The sequence below is a fragment of the Chenopodium album genome, chromosome 8, assembly GCF_948465745.1.
Source record: "Chenopodium album chromosome 8, dcCheAlbu1.1, whole genome shotgun sequence".
In the NCBI taxonomy this organism is placed as follows: domain Eukaryota; kingdom Viridiplantae; phylum Streptophyta; class Magnoliopsida; order Caryophyllales; family Amaranthaceae; genus Chenopodium; species Chenopodium album.
Genome location: NC_137841.1, coordinates 5960606 through 5981208, shown reverse-complemented (window position 1 = coordinate 5981208; position 20603 = coordinate 5960606). Strand labels below are relative to the sequence as shown.

Genomic DNA, 20603 nt, shown 5'->3' with positions numbered 1-20603 from the left:
GGTTCAACAACACATTAGCAACCGATGCAATTATCAAATTTGGCTCCAAAAATTACATGATTTTAGGTATATAAAAAAAAGGTCCAATATAATAGTTCCATTCTTACATTAAAGGGTTCCGCAACAAATTAGCACCCAAACTTCATTCAATTATCAGATTACACATGATTTAAGGTTGAAAAGGGCCCAATTTCATAGTTCCATCCTAGGATTAAAGGCAAATTTGATTCAATTACCAAATCAGACTAAAAAAATCACATAATATTCTTATCTAGCAACAAAATCGCTAGTTATAATTTTCATAACCTTCGAAATATTATAAACACTAGTTCAAGAATCAACCAGTAGTTCAATAATCAACTTTAGAATAACCCTAAATTGAGTACACTAACAATAAAATTAACAATAAACCCTACATTGTGAAATTGATATTTGATGAATACAAAAAAGAAACATCATCTTACCTCAGAAACTGCTGGGGTTTCTGAGTCGCCTCAATAAAGAACGTGGAGCACGCTTCAAAGAGAAACCGAGAGAGAGAGAGAGAGAGAGAGAGATATTGAGGACAAGTAGGTTTACGTTCTTAATTTTTTTTTTTTTTAATCACACGTTCTTACCCTTTATAATTATTTTTTTAAAAAAAACTTACCATAAATAAATTGATAATAAGTTATCCTAATAAACTCGTTCTTCTTTCAAAAAAAAAAAAATGTATACTCGTTAAAAAAAAGAAGTTATCATAATATTAAGTAGTAATTAAAATATTTATATGATTAATTAGCATATTTAGTAGCAATTGAATAAAAAAAAAAAAATGTAAAGTCGCTAAAGTTTGGTCCAATCAGTAGCAAAGGTCCTTAATGTCGGTTTGATGTTAGCTGAATACTTTCCCAGTTTGAGGTGGATAATTGGTAATCAAATGCTGTCCCAATATATTCCTATCTTAGATTGTGCAACCCAAAAAATAATTATACATGCTAATCAAATCCGAAATATAAATTAACCTATCATATTTTTGACCCATTCTGAGTCAACTTTTAACACTATTCATTAAGCGTATCAAGCTCCTTCCATGGACATAAAGTTGGGCCTTATAAGCCCACCTTTTGTAATTGCATTATTAATTTTTAGTGAATCATAAGGACATAATAGTAATTTTAAAGATGGAAAGCAAAAAATCAGTAGCTCTCTATATCTCTCTCTTCCATGAAGAAGTGAATGAATCATTGATTAAATGACAAAAGGAATTATAATTTCAAGAAGATAAGGTATTGTGTCAGTTCGGACCGACAAAATGCAAATTTTTTATATCCTCAATTGGCAGGATGATATCCTCTATTGGTTGGATGATATATACTACTAATTGGATGATATTCTTTATTATCTATAATATCCTTTATTGGTTGGATGATATTTCTACTGGCTGTATGATATCCTCTATCGACTGGATGGTATTTCTATTGGCGGGATGATATCCTCCATTGACTGGATGATATTCTCTATTGGCTGGATGATATCTTTTATTGACTATATAATATCCTTTATAGACTATATAATATCCTTTATTGGCTGGATGATATCCTCTATTAGCTGGATGATATCCTCTATTGGTTATATGATATTAATAATATCATATAACCAATAGAGGATATCATCCAGCCAATAAAAGGATATCATAGACACAATCATAAATTATATCATATAGCTAATAGAGGATATTATCGAGCCATGATATCATATAGCCAATATATAATATCATCCAACCAATTTATATGTATAACTTGTTTGAGGATATGTATAATTTTTTTTGATAAAATGTATAACAATGGTGAAACTCCATTGAAGTTCTCGTTCTAAAGGTCATGAGTATAACATAACTTGCTCATTTCTCAACCAAAATACATGCATATGTTATCAAAATGCTTACAATTCAACATACAACGATCATATGGGACAATCAATTTCAACAATTATACATCACATAAGAAAACCCAATTCGATTTTTGGGCTTTTTCAAATAAACCGAGAATCTCAAGCTTTCTCTCTCTTCCGCCATGGATAACCTCGCTCCTCTCCTTCGCCGTAACCAGTTAACCACTAACAACTTGTCATCGGGTTGAAACTTGTTCTTCATCATAAGAAGATAACGATGATTTGATACTTTCTCGAGGCTCGACTGACGAAACATTGGGTGTGGCCCGCACCCAATATTTGGTGTTTCAAGAAAATATACAAATTTTATCCTACACCCCCTTGTAGGTACAACTGCCTACACCCCCCTTCCCACCATATCTCCCTACACTTCACCTCACTACATCCTTTCCTCAACAATCAAATTTATGTCATTTTAAACTGCTTATAATTTTTTTTTTTCCTTTTTTTTTTCCTTTTTTTTTCTGTTACATATGATTTTAAAGACTGAATTTCTTTCTCTTTCAATTAATTTTCCCATTTTCTCTCTCCTAACATTTTTTCTCCTAATTTCTTTGATTTTATCGTCATTATTAATCAACTATTTTTTTTTTCTCATTTCGATCCTTTTAGTTGTGTTGCTTTAATAGATAGTACTTTGATTTCCGATTTTGATTATGATTATGAAGTTGTGTTTCTATCTAGAATTGGAATTGTAGTTTCAATTGTTCATCAATGTGAGTCATTATGTTATTATCTTTGATTTTTTATGATTTTTTTTCTTCAGCTTTTAATCTCTGCTTTATGATTTTGATCCTAATCGCAATAATTATATTTCACTAGCAAAATGCAAATTTGTTGTTATATTGTGGTGGCTGCGATGAAGGCAAGATAACATAGATTTTTGTGGCAGAGGTCACTATAACAAAATAAAGCAAAGGTAACAGTGCAAAACCATTGCCTAATATAAAAAAAATGTTGCCTTGTAGCTAAGGCAACACATATGAGGCGTAAGTTATGCCCCCGTTGTCTATTCATAAGGCAACATATTTTTATTCAAAGGCAACAATTTTGAAAGCCAAGGTAAAATGATACATAAGGCAACACTTTTACTAAGACAACAAATGAAAAATGTTGCCATCTAAGGAGATAATTCAAAAATGTTTCTAAATTTTGTCACTCCCAAGCATTTAGTAGTTGGTAGGGATCGAACTTGTGACCTCAAAGTCACAAGGTGAGGTCCCCACCAACTCCACCGAACTTGCTTATATATATATATATATATATATATATATATATATATATATATATATATATATATATATATATATATATATATATATATATATATATATATATATATATATATATATATATATATATATATATATATATTGTCACTCCCAAGCATTTAGTAGTTGGTAGGGCTCGAACTTGTGACCTCAAAGTCACAAGGTGAGGTCCCCACCAACTCCACCGAACTTGCTTGTATATATATATATATATATATATATACACTTGTCTTTTTAATATAAATGTAGCCATAGATGGCAACATAGATATTAATGTTACATTTTAAAACAATAGTTTTGTTATTGTTATCTTTTCATGCAACAATTATTATATGTGTTGTCTTAGACAAGAAAAAGGTAACACTTTAAGCGACTGTTGCCTTATATAGTCTAGAGCAACACTTTTTTTTTCTGTTACTTTAGTTCAAGGTAACAAATAAATATTGTTGCGTTAGATTATTAAGAGTAACATTTCTGTAAGTGTTGCAATCTTAAGTGTTGCCTATTCTTATTTTTTTTGTAGTGGGTGGTAGTCTATATTTTGTGGCAGCGACGGTGGTCGATATTTTGTGGTGGCGGCGATTGGTTCTTTTGGTTGGAGTTGAGGTTGGATTAAAGGAGACAAATGCAAATGATTGAGAAGGAGAAAGAAAATGGTAAAGAATGAAGTATAAACCACCATTAATAAAATTTGCTTATGATTTTAATGAGAAATTTATAATTTAAATTTTTTTTATATAAGCAGACTCGTATAATTTTATAATTGAACATATAATATTTTTAAAATGAACATATTTATTTAATAGTTGTAAATGAATATACAATTATTTATAATTGAACATATAATATTTTCAAAATGAACATATTTATTTAATGGTTGTAAATGAACATACAATTATTTATAATTAAACATATAATATTTCAAAAAGGAACATGTTTATTTAATATTTGTAAATAAATATACAATTATATATTTGTGAATGAATATGCAATTATTTATGATTGAACATATAATATTTCAAAAATGAACATATTTATTTAATAGTTGTAAATGAACATACAATTATTTATAATTGAACATTTAATTAAGAAGCATTATTATAGATGAAAAATGTATAAAATTTATAATTTTTGTACTTGTTATTGAAAATTTGAAGGTAGCACGCACTCCTTATTGTAATGTAAGTCTCATTTCCCTAACATCTACAATGTAGCACACACTCTTATTGAAAATCCTTATTAAATTTGTAAAAATAACCACTTCATGATATAATTGAGTGCTTTAATTAGTAGTATAGAAATGAACTTTTAAGTATATGTACATTTTCATTTTAAAATCAATGCATTTACTTGTTAAAAATAAAATGATCATGAATAAGAATGAAAATGAACATTTATCAATATGTTAATTAACATTTAAATATAATAAAAATTAATTTATCTTTTGAAATTAATAAGCATACAAAACGTATACTATGTAAAGAGGGGGGGGGGGTTTGATATATGTTAATTATCATCTTACACATTCAATAGTTAAGATGTGTAATAACTAATAATGTACAGTAAAAGCAATATCAGATCCAATATATCACTTGATGAAGATATTCATCTTATTGCTAAGGTTTTTTTTTTCCTATATCTTTGCATTAATAAATATAAACTTCTCGATCATTCAAATTTGAAGAATTCAAGCACGTGTTATTTGTTCATATTGCTTAGCGACTCCATGCCTTCTCGATTTCTTTATTTTTGCCGTCTTACTTTTTTCCTTGCCATTGTGTGGTTTAACTCATTATATCTAGGATTCTTTGTTTAACTAACCGACAAAAAAAATATAAATTACTTTATTAAATTTGAGCAAGAATAAGTGTTAGAATGAACCAATTTTCATATGAATATGAACATGGATGAGTTTAACAATTGACATGATCGATATGGAAATGAACATCTATCAATATAATTGAACATGTATTAATATATAAATGAATTGAACATATATTAGTGTAGAAATGACTATCTATTAATATGAAAATCAAACCCTATTAATACATAAATGAACATATTTACGTAATTCAATATGGAAATGAATATCTATTAATATATAATTGAACATTTATTAGTTTGAAAATATGAAAGATAACAATCCATGAACATGAAAAATACACTGAATAATTAAACTCTTGAATCTATTAATGTTTGATTTACCATATATCCATATATATATTGAAATTAAAAATTGAAATGAACATGAATATTTGAAGAGAATGACTAAAATATGAATATTTATCAAAATTCGAATAATTGTATATTTATATGTGAAATTGTGAATGATCATATACTTATATATGATTAAATATCTACCAAAATAAATATGAACATTCATCAAAATAATATTCCAATCTAAACTATGAAAAAGGACGAATATTATTACATAAATGACTATGTACTAATATATAAATGAACATATATATATTTACTAAAATGTGAATGACGTTATACTAATATATAAATGAACATTTAACAAAATGAAAATGAACATTCAAAAAAAAAAAAAAAAATCTGCGAAATATAACCTTTGTTTTTCTTCTCTGAAACAGTTTCCTTCGCTCTACAAACAAAACGGAAGAATGTAATGATATAATTTACTTGTTTTTCAATAAAAATTACTAAGATTATAGTATAACAATTAGTCACTTACGTTGATATACATTTCCATGGTTGATGTTTTGATTACATTTTCGAAATACATCACAACAAAAAATTAGTAAAACCTAGGGTTTACACTCTTTTTCATTGCAAATTTAAACAAAATAACATTTTTTTTTCTTCAGATTTCAGGCCTTGTTTTGTTGAATTTCATAGTGCTTGAAGATTTTTTGTGATAATTTTAAAAATAATTTTGCAATTAAAGTTTTTGATGAGAGAGAAACTTGTAGAAAATGGGTGTGGAGGGAGAAAATGTAAAAAAAAGGGTGAGGAGAGATAAAATGAAAGTTAGTGGGGGTGTGGATAGTACTCTTAACGACGTGTTTAGAGGGGGTGTAGAATGTCCTACCTACACTAGGGTCTAGTGTTCACTAATTAAAGAAAATAGATCTTACAAATAACAAACCAATACTCAATGTTGGCCCAAAGAAACATGGTCCAACCACAAAGTAAGCCTACGCATGAGCCAGCGTTTCGGTCTTTCTAATACATACTGTTTGACGTTTGTCAAAAATAAAATAAAAAATAAAAAACAAACAAACAAACTATGCCATCATATTTTAGTACTTACTAAGTAGTAGATTAGTAACCGTGCGTTGCACGGTGGTTGATTAGTAATTTTTCTATAATTATTTATCTTTTGTTGTTGATAACTTTCCAATATATATATATATATACACATATATATATAATGCTGCATCATAATGTAATATTTACTATGTTATTAAAAATATACTAAAATGATGGTTATATTAAATATATTAATGTTGTATAATTGTATAATTCATTAAGCTTATACGTTTAGAGTAGAAGCTAAATAAATGTGTATTTACTATTAAATTTTTATTTTTTTTTTAAAAATGTGTATTAATTTGTTCAAAAAAAATGTGTATAATTAGCTACTAATATCTATGTCTATTTAATATTGTTGTATTATGAATACCCACAAAAAGTAGTGTGGAGTATATACAACAATATTGATGTCAAATTCAAATTTCACACCTAATTGGTCCTAGTTTCTAGGTAGAAAAGGCACAAAAAAAAAAAATGATGACATCATAGGTAAAATTTGGAGGGAAAATTTTTATGAAAGTTTGACACGTAAGCACTTTAAGAAATCGATGACATCATCAATGTTTTGTTTTAGTAATAGTTAATAGATTAGTTACTCCGTATTAGGTACTACTGAAGAAAAAAAAAATTTATATAAATACGTATATTTACTTTTGTTTTATTAAGTTGACGTGTTTTGAATTTTTAAGAGCAAAGACTAAATACGGTCCCTAAACTATCGTATTTGTGCCGTTTTAGTCCCTCTAAACTATTTTGTGCCCTTTTAGTCCATCAACCACCTTCTTTGGTGTTTGTCAGCCAAAAGTTTAGGGGCCTAGCCTAGTCAGCAAAAGTTGAGGGACCATGACTCATTTTTTTTTTCTTGAGAATTTATTAAAAAAATGAATCTTTTAATTATTTTTTTAAAAATTAATAATAAAAACCGGCCATCCTTAAAAAAGCCCAGCCACCCTCCCCCTAATCCTGCCGGAAGTCGGCGCCGGCGCCGGCGACCACACCTACTCCCTTTCCCCCACCTACCAGGCACACCCACCACACGCACCACCAGCACCATAAAGATTCAACAAACTCCACTAATCAATCGATTATACAAATCAAAACCCCTAATTTATCACAAAATCATGAATTCAACCCAAACTATTCAACAAATTGGACAAAATCATACCATTTTTTGCCAATTCTGCAAGCCACCACAAATCATAAGTAAAAAATCATTTTTCGACAAAATCATACCAACAGCAACGCCATCCAAATAATTAAAAAAAAAAATCCCCACCCTAACCCTAAACCCGCCTAAGCCTACACTCTACAGCCACCACAAACCCAGCCTAAGCCACGCACCACCACCAGCACCACACGCACCACCACCAGCACCATCACACACGCACAGCCACACCCACCACACGCACCACTAGCACCATCACTACCCAAAAAATTAAAAATAAAATTCCTCAACGTACCTTATGAAATCTTCAACGTTTGGTTTATATGGTTAAATTCGACCATGAAAACCCCAGATCTGGAGTTTTCATGGTTGAATTCGACCTAAAAAACCATTAATTGATAGTGGTCGAATCCGATCAAAAGCCCTGGGGGTGGGTGGCGCTAGACTTCAAAAACCAAGGAGAGAGAATGAGAAGGGAGGAGGGAGGCAGAGATGAGAGAGAAAGAGGGAGGAGGGAGGTGGAGATCAGAGAGAAAGAAACTGAGGTGATGGAAAGGAGAGAGAATGAGAAGAGGAGGCTGGGTTTTTAAAAAATAATTAAAAGATTCATTTTTTTAATAAATTCTTAAGAAAAAAGAAAAAAAAATGAGTCATGGTCCCTAAACTCTTGCTTAGTCATCAAAGTCCCTCAACTTTTGGCTGACAAACACTAAAGAAGGTGGTTGAGGGACTAAAAGGGCACAAAATAGTTTAGAGGGATTAAAACGGAACAAATACGATAGTTTAGGGACCGTATTTAGTCTTTACTCGAATTTTTAAGCTATTGACATATATTCTACTTTGATTAGTTTTTGTGATTTATAGTTACGATTGAAGAATTAGAGAGATAATTGCTTAGCTTCTCATTAATCGCAATTGGGAATATATAATCAATACAACTTCCTAGTCCTCGTATCAAAATATAACGTAGGATCTTAGGTAATTAACTAAAATAGAATATAGATAAACATATGGAAATAAATCTAAATATTCTAAATATATGATATTATCTCAATACCCCCCTCAAGTTGGAGCGCTTGGATCGTAAGTGCCCAACTTGGAAAGAAGGTAATCAAAATGTGCTTTCCCAAGTGCCTTTGTAAATATATCCGCAAGCTGTGAAGTAGTCAGAACATGAGATGTAGATAACCACCCCTCGGTAATTGCATCACGAACAAAGTGACAATCAATCTCAATATGCTTTGTTCGATCATGAAAAACCGGATTCTTTGCAATGTGCAGAGCTGCTTTATTATCACAAAATAACTTAATTGCCTTTGGATGTTGTACTCCAAGACTTAACAACAGAGCCTTCACCCATTTTAGCTCTTTAGAGCATGAAGACATGGACCTATACTCGGCCTCCGAAGAAGAGAAAGAAACAGTAGGTTGCTTCTTAGTTTTCCATGAAATAGGAGATTTTCCAAGGAAAACTAGCCAACCAGATAAAGAACGACGAGTCAATGGGCAAGCAGCCCAATCTGAATCACACCAACCCTGAAGATTTAAATCACAATCAGAGCTCAATAAAATACCTTGTCCGGGAGTCCCTTTCAAGTATCGAACCACCCTCATTGCAGCATCCCAATGGTCACTACGAGGTTGCTACATAAACTGAGACAAAATATGAACCGAATACGCCAAGTCAGGTCGTGTGACAGTAAGATAAATCAGACGGCCAACAAGCAGTCTATAAGATTCTGGATCAGAAAGAAAATCGCCTGTTGCCAATCCTAACTTGTGATTTTGCTCCATGGGAAAACCACTAGGCTTCGCAGCTAGTAAACCTGTCTCAGAAATAATATCCAGAGTATATTTTCGTTGACATAAGAATAAACCTGCAGAGCTACGAGCCACTTCAATCCCAAAAAAAATATTTCAAAGGACCTAGATCCTTCATCTTAAAACAGTCACTCAAATATGCCTTAAAAACATTCAATGCAGCGGAATCGTTCCCAGAAATAATCAAATCATCAACATACACTAAAAGCGTAATCTGAGTATCACGAGTAGTATGAGCGAATAAAGAATAATCAGAGTAAGATTATTTGAAACCATACTGTTTTAAGGCTGTGGTGAGTTTAGCAAACCAACATCGAGGTGCTTGCTTCAAACCATAGAGTGACTTCTTCAATCTGCAAACCAAAGAGGGATCCGAACACTGAAAACCGGGAGGTAATTTCATGTAGACTTCTTCATCCAAGTCACCATGAAGAAATGCATTGTGAACGTCCATTTGATGGATTTCCCAATTCTTGGCGGCCGCAATAGCAAGATCAGTGCGAACCGTCGTCATCTTAACGACCGGAGCAAAAGTCTCATCATAATCGACGCCTTCTTTTTGATGGTTCCCATATACCACCAAACAAGATTTTAGGCGCTCAACTTCACCATTAGCAAGAAACTTGGTCTTATAGACCCATTGACTTCCTAGAGCCTTTTTACCTGGAGGAAGAGGCTCCAAAGTCCAAGTACTATTGTTCTCTAAAGCTCAAATTTCTTCATTCATGGATTTACGCCATCCTTCATGTTGCATAGCTTCTTTGAAAGTTGTCGAATCTTTAGTTTGAACAACAGCTGAAATAAAATTCCGATAATTCACAGAAAATTTGTCACAATGTATATAGTGTGCTAAAGGATAAGAAGTACCTGAAGACTGATTGGAATATGGAGACGGACTATTGGCAAAAACCCAGTGAGTAACATAATCACGAAGCAAAACAGACAGATATTTTTCTCGAAATCCGCGCCCCATATCAGGCTGCTGGGCTACGGGAGATGTAGTGCTAGGGGCGGGCTGCTGTGGTGACCCAGCTAGCAGCTGCTGCTGTGACGCAGCATGGGGCTGCTGCTCAGCAGCGTTGGTAGTGGCTGCTTGCTGCTGTCCAGCATCCTCGGCAGCAGCATGCTGCTGTTCAGCGTTGGCAGTGGCTTGCTGCTGGTCCGGGGCAGGGGACTCCGCAGCCTCCCTGCGGCCAGCATCATTATGCTGCAAGGAGGTTGCGGAGTGGGCTGTCTCGTGGCTGTCACAAGCTTCAACGTGCCCCACATGACGAAACGTGTCTATATGGACCCCATAAATCACAATGTATTTTCTCAAAAATTCTAGAAGATTTATTTTCACTCAAGGGAAATTTGTCTCTAGGATGTTTAGCACGAAAACATACTTCACAACCTTTATCTAAACTACTTTTATTATTGCTAATATGCGGAAGTAACTTAACCACTTTTTCCGAAGGATGACCCATTCTTCTATGCCAAAGCTCCAAATCTGATGTTGCCTCAACCACAGAAACTCGTTGCACCACATCCGGTTTGCCATAGAAATAATATAGTCCGTCTCTCTTAAGTCCCGTTCCAATCAGCTGCTTCAGTCGGTCCTGTATAGCACACATATATGAGTTAAATTGGACAACAACATTTAATTGATCACTGAGTTGAGTTACAAAAAGCAAATTGCAATTAAGATTTGGCACATAAAGAACTCCAGTAATAGTAATTTGATCGGATAATTTGACCGATCCTTCCAAAGTAGCAAGTACGCAATCACCATTCGGCAACCCAACGAGACATTCAATAAAACGAGTGTCAAATAACCAAGATTGATTTCCGGTAACGTGATGAGTCGCTCCGGTATCAATAATCCAACAAGAATCATCAAACTTACCATGTAGGCGATTTTCGAGAATAGTTGTATTACCAATAAACCCCGAAAGTGCCTTCCATTGTTCGGCAGTGAACACTTGGTTCGAGGGAGTTGCGGCATTGCTGGAAGAGTCCCCTGCTGCTGCTACATTAGCACGAGCCCCCTCTTTCCCGGAACCTTCTCTCGGCCCTGATGTCCATCCTGCAGGATAGCCAACCACCTCGAAGCATCGAGTTGGATCGTGTCCCTTCTTCTTGCAGTGAGGGCACGGAGCTTTAAACCAGCACGAGTTAAAGTCGTGCCCCTGTTTCTTGCAGTGGGAGCAAACAGAGCCTCGGCCACCACCAGAATTCGCCCGGAGAGCAAAGCCCACAGCAACTGTCGGCTTGGCTTCAGCCTCCTTCCTTGCGTTGCGGACACGTTCGTCCTGAACCACCAGCTGATACGCCCTGTCGAGGCTTGGTAAGGGATCTTGAGATAAAATATTAGAACGGAGTGAGGCATAATAATCCGAATAAAGGCCCATCAGAAAATCATGAAGCCTTGATTGACCCCGTCGCTGTTCATGAAGCTTTCCTGCCGTACAAGAAGAGCAGCGCGTGCAAGAAATTAATGGTTCGTGGTGATCTAATTCGAGCCAAAGGGCGTGTAATTTGCCATAGTAAACCAAAACAGGCATGGTTTTGCTCTGTTCGCACCGAGCAATTGATGAACGAAGTTGCTGTATACGGGGGCCATTGGTCTGAGCGAAACGCTTTTGGAGATGATCCCAAAACGGCTTCACTTCTCCGAATTTTGAAAGGGAAGATTTAACTTCTGGAGAAATCGTATTGGAGAGCCAAGAAATCAACATGGCGTTGATGGCAGTCCAATCCGATTTTGTACACGGGGACTCAGGCATTGTAATTGTGCCATCAAGGAATTCAAACTTGCGACGTGCCTCAAGGGCAGTCTGGATATCGGCAGCCCACTCATCGTAGTTATCGCCGGTAAGTCAAGTAGGGGTAATGTAGTCTCCAGGTCTGTCTTGAGGACCCAGAAAGTATGGAGAATTGGGTTCAATTTTAATTGGTGGTGGCGGCGGCGGCGGCGGTGGAGTATCGTCGCCGGGTGTAGGGAATAATTTCAAGCCTTTAAAATCCCACTAGCTTGAACCCCACTGTGATCATACACTAAAGTACGGTGGCGTCCAAAAGGGAAGAAGATAGAGCAAAAGAGTCGCCAACAAGTTTTTTAGGAACTTGTAAACCGTTCACGAGGTGAAGGTTACACCCCTTAACGATCCAAGAGATCGTCAACTCCATAAGGTGTAGAACCAAATAAGGGTTCGGGGATGAAGGTACAAATCCAACCTAAAAGAGATTGAACCTGCCCTAATAATAGGCCTCTACTTTATTCTGATCGTATTCATCATGTGCGCTTTCTAATTAACATGCAATCAATAGATTTACCTTAAACCTGTTTAATCTATGTTGGTTGAATATTAATGCACAAATAAACTATTATTGGCGATCACTTGAATTATAATCACAATTAACCCTAACAAGATTATTAATATCTTATTAAGCGTGATTACAAGTACAAATTCCCTTTAAATATGCATAAAAGGTGTTCAAGCAATAACAATAAATAATATCAAGCAACATAATAAATAATAAATATCATGATTATAATCATAATAATCATCATAAATAAAATCATCATCAAAATAATAATAATAATAATATTCATAATCATTATAACAATTATAATCATAATCATGTTCATGTTAACATTAAAGCATAATAATAATAGCAAGATCCTAGGCATGATACTAACAAGATTAATAACAAACCCTAGCATGTCACTAAGCAATAAAAATCAAATCTTTAATCCTAACATGATACTAACATGAATAAATATTAGGAAGAACATAGGAAGCATCGCAACAATCATATTTAATATTAAAAATACCCTAGACATGATACTAGGAATATCACAATAACAATGTAAACATGATTTCTACATCATAACATCAATTAAAAACCATTAAAGTACTTACTTTGATGCCTCGTACCTCTTTCTAATAACAAAATACACACGTTAATAACTTCAAGGAAAATAATAAACAAAACAATCAAATTAAATAATTGAAAGAGAGATTTTGGACCAAACCCTCAGAAATTAAAACCTTTCACGTCTAGGGCGAAGGCAACTTCGAATATAGCTAGGTGTTTCTAGATCTTGTGAATGCGGAATTTTGTATGAGAAAAGCAAAGTAAGAAAGAATTGAATGTTTTAGAGAGATGAATGATTCAATTGGTGAATGAATGAATGTAGATGATGATAATTGGTGATGATTGGTGATTGAAAACGGAGTTTTTAATACGATATTTATAGAGAAAATCAGCCAAAAAAGATAAATTAACAAAACAGAGTATGACACTCAGGAAACAAAGCTGGCGCCAACCCTGGCTAGCTGGCGCCAGGCACCAGCCTTAGCGCCAGGCGCCAATGGCTAGCGCCAGGCGCCAAGGCCTGGGGTTGGACGCCAAGCTTTATTTTAACGCGTTTTCGAAAATCCGATAAGTTTACCGTACTGGAGGATAAAATAATATAATTTCTTCGAAAATGCTATTTGATTTTGATTAAAACTCTGAAAAGTCAACAAAGTCAACTTATCAATGCTAATTGAATTAGGAATGAAAATAACCTTCTAGAAGAATTTAGAAGACTAAATCTATTCCTAATTGCATTAGGAATGATAAATCATATTAGGCCCTCCCCTAGATCATTGGGCCGTACATAAAGCTCAAACCGGGTCCAGTTTGGTAAATTGGCCATAACTTCCTCAATATTCATCGGAATTGGGCTTATAATATATCGTTGGAAAGGTCTTTGCAAGCCCCATCCAACTACACCACTATTGGACCCATATCATGGACCAACAAAACTGGATTGGCTGTTTTCTTAAAATAAAGTTTTAAAAAACAGAGAGAAGAGAAAAGAAATAAAAACTTTCCGCAACACTAGACCTTTCCACACTTTCGTTTCATTCGATTATGATTCGACGTGAAAGGTACTCATCACTGGGTTTGGTTTTGGGGAGACACAAATGGGTGTCTACAGAAGCCCCCACTTTGACTGAGTTTGGAAAAACGCGAGTTTCGAAAACAAAAGCCAAAGTATCGATAGGGACGGAGAATGATTCAGAACGTTCTGCGATCCTAAACCAATCTTGTAACGCCGATACCTGCAAAACTAGCGTTAGTTAAACAGATAAAAGAGTTAAGAAACGCGTATCTTGCACCGTCGAGCACACGTCTCTAAAAGTAACCGATCTGTTTTGATGACCTCCTGCAAGCTAGAGAATGTCATCCCGCTTGAAAACCGCTACGCCCGTAACTGCTTCCAAAATTAGAAGATTGCTTCGTCTGAAACGATCCTCCTCCGCATTGATAATATTCCGCATCCTAGGGAATACCATCGAAGATTATTTCTCTTGAAACAATCCTCATCCGCATTGACAATATTCCACATCCTAGGGAATATCATCGAAGATTATTTCGCTTGAAATAATCCTCATCCGCATTATGACCATCTTCCATGCCTGAGGGAATATGATCGAAGACAACTTCGCCCGAAATTATCTCCAGTTGTTTGTGACAACTTTCCGCAAGCTAGGGAATGCCACCTTGCTGCTTTGAAGTTCTGAACAAAGATCTTCTTTTTCCCGCTGTGATAGTCTTCGAAAAGATCACTGCTTTTTAATATTTGCTATGCCAGTACGTCGGCGCTTTGCTGCTTGTGAACCAGTATGTCGGTGCTTTTGCTGTGATGACAATCCTCTTTTCTTTGGGAATAGTTTCCAACATAACTCTTGTATGATGAATGACAATCCGATTTAGGGAAAGTTGTCAATGCCACGTAACAATCCATCCTTGGAAATGTTGCCACGATGAAGCGACAATCCGTATCTCGGAAAATTTGCCAAAATCCAATCTTTGGAAAAGTTGCCAATGCTTTGTAACAATCTTTCATAAGAACTTTGCTACGATCGACAATCCACATCTTGGAATATAACTCTTGAAAGCAATCCATCTTGGAAATTTGCCAACGCTTATGCGACAATCCTTTTAGGAAAATATTGCCACAATTGACAATCCGCGTCTTGGAACATTTGCAAAAAGAGTCGATCGACAATCCACTTCGGGATAATTTGCCACTTGCTGAAATGAATGACAATCCACGTTGAGGAACTTTGCCGAAATTTATGATGAATAGAGACCTACAACAATCCTTTGGGAAATTTTGCCGTAGGGAAATGGGTGTATGACAATCCAATCTCGGAAAACTTGCCAACGAGCCGATGAATGTAAGACAACCCGGACTTGGAAAAAACTTGCCAAACAAAGAAGGAGCACGACAATCCACGCTTGGAAACTTTGCCAGAGATGACAATCCAATCTTGGAAAAATTGTCGTTGCACGACAATCCATTTTTGGAAATATTGTCAGTTAGGGATGACAATCCAATTTTTGGAAAACTTTGTCGTTTAATAAGAATGCGCGACAATCCATATTTGGAAATATTGTCGTTTAAGTGCTTGCTTTTGAACCGATGCTTTGGTGCTTGTAATGAGCCAATACTTAGGCGCTTAAGCTAAGTGAGACGATCTTTCGTCAGGTCGATCACTTATTGCAATTGTAATCAATCTTACTACTTAATCATGTCAAATTGCTTATAGGGGCTAACTGGCGTACCAAGGAACCCGAAATTTCTGTATGAGGTCAAAATCACCTTTCTGAGAGGCTTCGAGCTCTGTCACTGCTGAAATATCTCTGGTGCCAAGAATTGACTCTGTTGCCGAATGCTGTGATAGGGTCTTCCCTGTTCTGCTGCACCTGTGTTTATTTTTTACTATAGAACTTTGCCAATCTTTTTAAGGGTTAACCTAAGGTTTAGCATTGCTTGACTCATCGACTTGACACGACTCAAGGTATAAACTTGACTTGATATAATTGACTGACTCGAGGTTGACTCGACTCGAAGTGAAATGACACATGTGTTAGACTCAAATCAAAGTGATATGACACGACATGACTCAATGTGTACATGACTTGTGTGTGCATTGTAATGTGATCGTGCGACTCGAAAATGCAAAAAAAAAAACAAAAATTTTCCGTCATTTTTGTGGAGGGTACCGATTTTCTCCCGAAAAAGAAAGACGCTGAAAAGAAAGAAGCGAAGTTTTGAAGATGCATGTTGAATGAGCTTAGTCAAATGTCATTTGATACTATCTCTCAAGGTGCAAGGATTAATCCATCCTAGGCTATCTCAACTGTTGACTCAATGATGAAAGCATTTGGGTAACTTAGGCACGGAGGCTAAGCACTTCATACTTCGATGCTATGATGATTATGATTGATGAGTGATGTTGATATGACAAGGCATGCTTCAATGTTGTGTTAAGATTTCATGACAAAGGGTTCCTAAGGGAAGTATATTTGGTCATGTAAGTGTGTGAAAGTGACACTAAAGCTAAGCTACAAGAGCTAAGTGTGTGAAAAGATATTATTTCAAGAAGAGTCAAATGATGGTGACTCTTAGGCTAGGTAAGCTAATGATATAAGGATCAAGCCCCCAAGTCTAGCTCTAAATGAATAGGGATGAGCATTGGAGATCCCTTGATATGATCATGGTGTAACTGTGTGAATGTGAATGTGAATGCATGTTTATTACGGCCGCACCTCGATGTGAGATTTCCTACGTATCCGTTAGGAATCAGGCCGAACGTAGCTCTAGCCGAACGTCGCACAAGTGTGTATACCTCAAAAAGGTCTTTTTAAGGGTTGTAACGTGGTTAGGCTAAAGGTTATAGAAGAAGGGGATAAAGGCTTAAGACCCTCGATAAGCCCCCAAGGTGTGCAACCTCGCTTTTGAATCTTTATATTTTTATGCTTGAGTTCCTACTCTCTTTTTAGCTCATCTTTTATCTTTTGCTCTAGCATCTATTTTATTTTTATAAGTGTGGGCAATCCCGATCATGCGGTCTATCACTCACTTGGCATTCATGTTTCTCAGGCACGGTACCGAGCACTCGATAAGAGACGCAATCTGAGACGTGTTCTTATCGAAAATATTTTCATATCAAAGACATTGGAACACTTGCCCTTTTGTACACTTTTATTTATTTTTGCTTGCTTATTTTTGCCATTTATTTTGATCTTTTGAAATCACTCAAGCTTTTTAGAATTGCATAAGTTGCACACCATCCCATCCCAAGGTGAGGTAGATGTAGGTTGAAAAAAGAAGGGTCTATCGTTAGACGAGGCTCAAAGTGGTTTATGAAAAAAGGATCGCATATTTGAAGGGTGAAAGGTGACATGATGTGGCTACAAGGGGTGCCTCAAATCATTGGTATACCTTATGCTTAATTCGACATGGATTTTTTTTTTTTTTTTTTTTTACGATGCAATGTAATGTGATGATCATATGCAAGGAAATAAATGCTCATTTTATTAAAAGAAAATAAAGAATCTACAAAATTAATCTAAGGAAAGGAAAAGGTGCCTATGCTAGACTTATTGGGGAAAGAAAAGATGAAAAAGAAATAGAAAAAGAGGCCATGAGATCTTTTCGTTGCAGCTCGCCTCTTGTCTTGTGTCATTCGCTTCATCATCACCCAGTCTTCTCGCTAGCTAGAGACAATGGGACCTTGTTTGCTTCTATGAGGTCTTGAATGAGATTTTGAAACCTGTAGCATTCATTGGTCGGGTCTAAATCTACCGCAAGTGTACGGGTCAATTACAGTAAATATAGGGTGAGCAAGGTATCGTATCCACAAGGAGGTCTACTCAAGTACCAAATTAAGAAACTAGAATATTATTTAGACGACAAAAATATGAGAAAAGTAGTACTAAACTATAAACGATTAAGGCTTGCAAACTAATAAAACGATAGACAATAATAAGAAGTAGTTCTAGGTTTCGGGTTTCGCCAATTACTCTATAATGAAATTAAACTAATTGCAGGGTTGAACATATATAATATAACAATGATCGAATTACCAAAAGTATGTAATCTCCTCTTCCAAGGTAGAAAACGCATATTTAAATCAACATTATGTCTACTTCCGTGATCACAACAATTGAAATAAACTCATTAAGAATAGGAATTCAAAAAGACCACACCAAGTGTATAACTATTCCTAAAATTATACTACTTGACGTTTGATAATCCCACGAATTAGTATTGAAATTTCACTTCCGCTAATAATCCAATACCTTAAACATACAATCAATTGGCCAGATTAAGAGTACGAATTAAAACAAGATTATCAAATTGCAATTATATAAATCAAACCCAAACAAAGTAATTCAATTCATTGATAGATTATAATGGACTACATCCCTAACCTAGAACAAAGAGATTTAGCTAGACATGGAGATTAAGAAAACACAACTAATTGATGAAGAATTGATACTAATAAACATATTAAATCAAACCAAAATCAACCAATTGCATAAACTAAAAGGATGAAGAGTAAACTCCAATTGAAGTGGTTGAACGCTGCTCTTCGTCTCCTGCGTGTGTGTGTTCGTGTTGCTGCGTCTTCTCCTCTCCCCTTCTCATCTGCTGCGTGGCTGTGTGATTTATACAGTAGTAGTTGTGAGCTGTGAGGGTTTCATCGTGGGTTTTTTTTGCCTCTTGCCGCTGCTGCACTTTTTGGGAGTATTGAGTTTAGTGGGTTTTCAACCCACATTCTCTTAATTGTGGAAGTTTGCTCGTGGGATTATAGTGGGCTTTGCTTTGACTCACGATCACCGCCACTTGAAAATATTTGCTGCCTAATTATAACTTCCACCTAATTAAAAATACAATGGGAACATGTTATATACTTGTATGATAAAAGTGAGTAACAAATATATATGCACATTATAATGAATTGCTTTGTAATATAATAGAATTAGGAAGTAAATACTAGACTTTGCAAATTAGGCCATTCAAATTATATTTTCTTGATTATGCATATAAACTTGTATAAAAAGATACTAAATCATACCCAATTTAGTTATAAAAAGAGATAATAAGTATATAAAATATTGACTTATCAACTCCCCCACACTTGAGATTTGCTAGTCCTCGAGCAAATAATAATAAGTCATATCAAGAATTTCAAATTCGATTTCATTCCAAAATAAGATTATTGTCACAATCAACGAGATGGATCAAGTTTGATACGAAACAAGAATTAGCACCCTCATTGACCAATCATTCTTACCGCTTCTTTTCCCCAAATTTGAATCCACCCTAGGGATGCTCAACCGTTTAGCTCATGCCTCTCTTCGGTTTGATGACCCTCGTCAGGACTTGCACAAAATCTAACCCTCCACCAATTTGTAGACCAATAGTATATATAGATCAAAAGGACTTTCTTATGGTTGTAACGAGGCTAGGGTTAAGGGTGTGAATATTTAGGAATGTGGTGGTAAAAATGCCAAGCTAAAAGAGTAATACACAATATTTAAAAGTAGAGATCATATTCACTCTTACCAATATATCATCACCGTACTCCAATTTTTAAACTATAACCGTTTTTTCATCATTTTCAACTTATTTCGATTGTATGATATTTTTGCTCTTTTTTTTCAACCCTTCTTTTCAGACTACTTTTTTTTTTTTTTTTTTTTCGAGGCTCAATTTCATTTTTTTTTCTTTTCTTTTCATACTTTCAAAATTTTTTTTTCCCCCTTCTATTACAAAACTTAACACATAACTCAATAATAACATTACTCTTTTTAGCAAGGCATAGGTAAAGGCCATAAGCTTGTAATGTAGGGTTAACCAAAAGATGGATATTACGGCACAACAGGGCTAAGCAACAGGAAAATGTAAAAAAGAAAAAATATGAGTGAGCCTAAATTATGAAGGTTCTAATCATGAAAGAAAAAAAAATGCCTTTATCATTTCTCATACACCTTGGTCTTTGATCTCAGGAAGCTAAAATGCAAGTCCCAATTTGAGCGATCAAGAAGAAGGATATATATGTTGAAAATTGAGTCTTACGAGGTTCGTGGCCCTCCTTTCGGGATTCATCGCATAAGGGAAAAGCAATCCATCTTACCACAAAGTCACAAAAAATGTCACAACCAATGTCAATGAAGGACTTATGCTATCTTTACATACCATGTATATTTTTTTTATTGATCCAAAACAAGTCAATTAGAAACAATCAAAACGAAACTCTTTTTTTTTTCCATGAAAATTCTGCAGAAAATTTGGCAGCACT

At 34.9% G+C, this 20603-nt stretch overlaps 1 protein-coding gene across 1 annotated transcript; it reads right to left on the bottom strand.

Annotated features, from left to right (window-relative positions):
- Positions 1 to 8709: 8709 nt before the first annotated feature.
- Positions 8710 to 12233, bottom strand: LOC145642676 (uncharacterized). Its single transcript, XM_081693852.1, has 7 exons — positions 10862 to 12233; positions 10336 to 10749; positions 10204 to 10263; positions 9830 to 10131; positions 9574 to 9682; positions 9319 to 9473; positions 8710 to 9183 (listed from the first exon to the last, which is right to left on the bottom strand). Exons 1-7 carry the CDS (start codon positions 12231 to 12233, stop codon positions 8710 to 8712), a joined length of 2886 nt encoding a protein of 961 aa, XP_081549978.1.
- Positions 12234 to 20603: the final 8370 nt, after the last annotated feature.

What these genes read in the sequence shown, in the direction of transcription:
- LOC145642676 (XM_081693852.1), bottom strand. Translation starts at nt 12,233, where the DNA reads ATGCCTGAGTCCCCGTGTACAAAATCGGATTGGACTGCCATCAACGCC. An exon ending in ATATTCCAATCAGTCTTCAG is followed by an intron (nt 10,264 to 10,335) that starts GTACTTCTTATC and finishes ATTTTATTTCAG; the next exon opens with CTGTTGTTCAAACTAAAGAT. An exon ending in GACCTGACTTGGCGTATTCG is followed by an intron (nt 9,184 to 9,318) that starts GTTCATATTTTG and finishes TTAAATCTTCAG; the next exon opens with GGTTGGTGTGATTCAGATTG.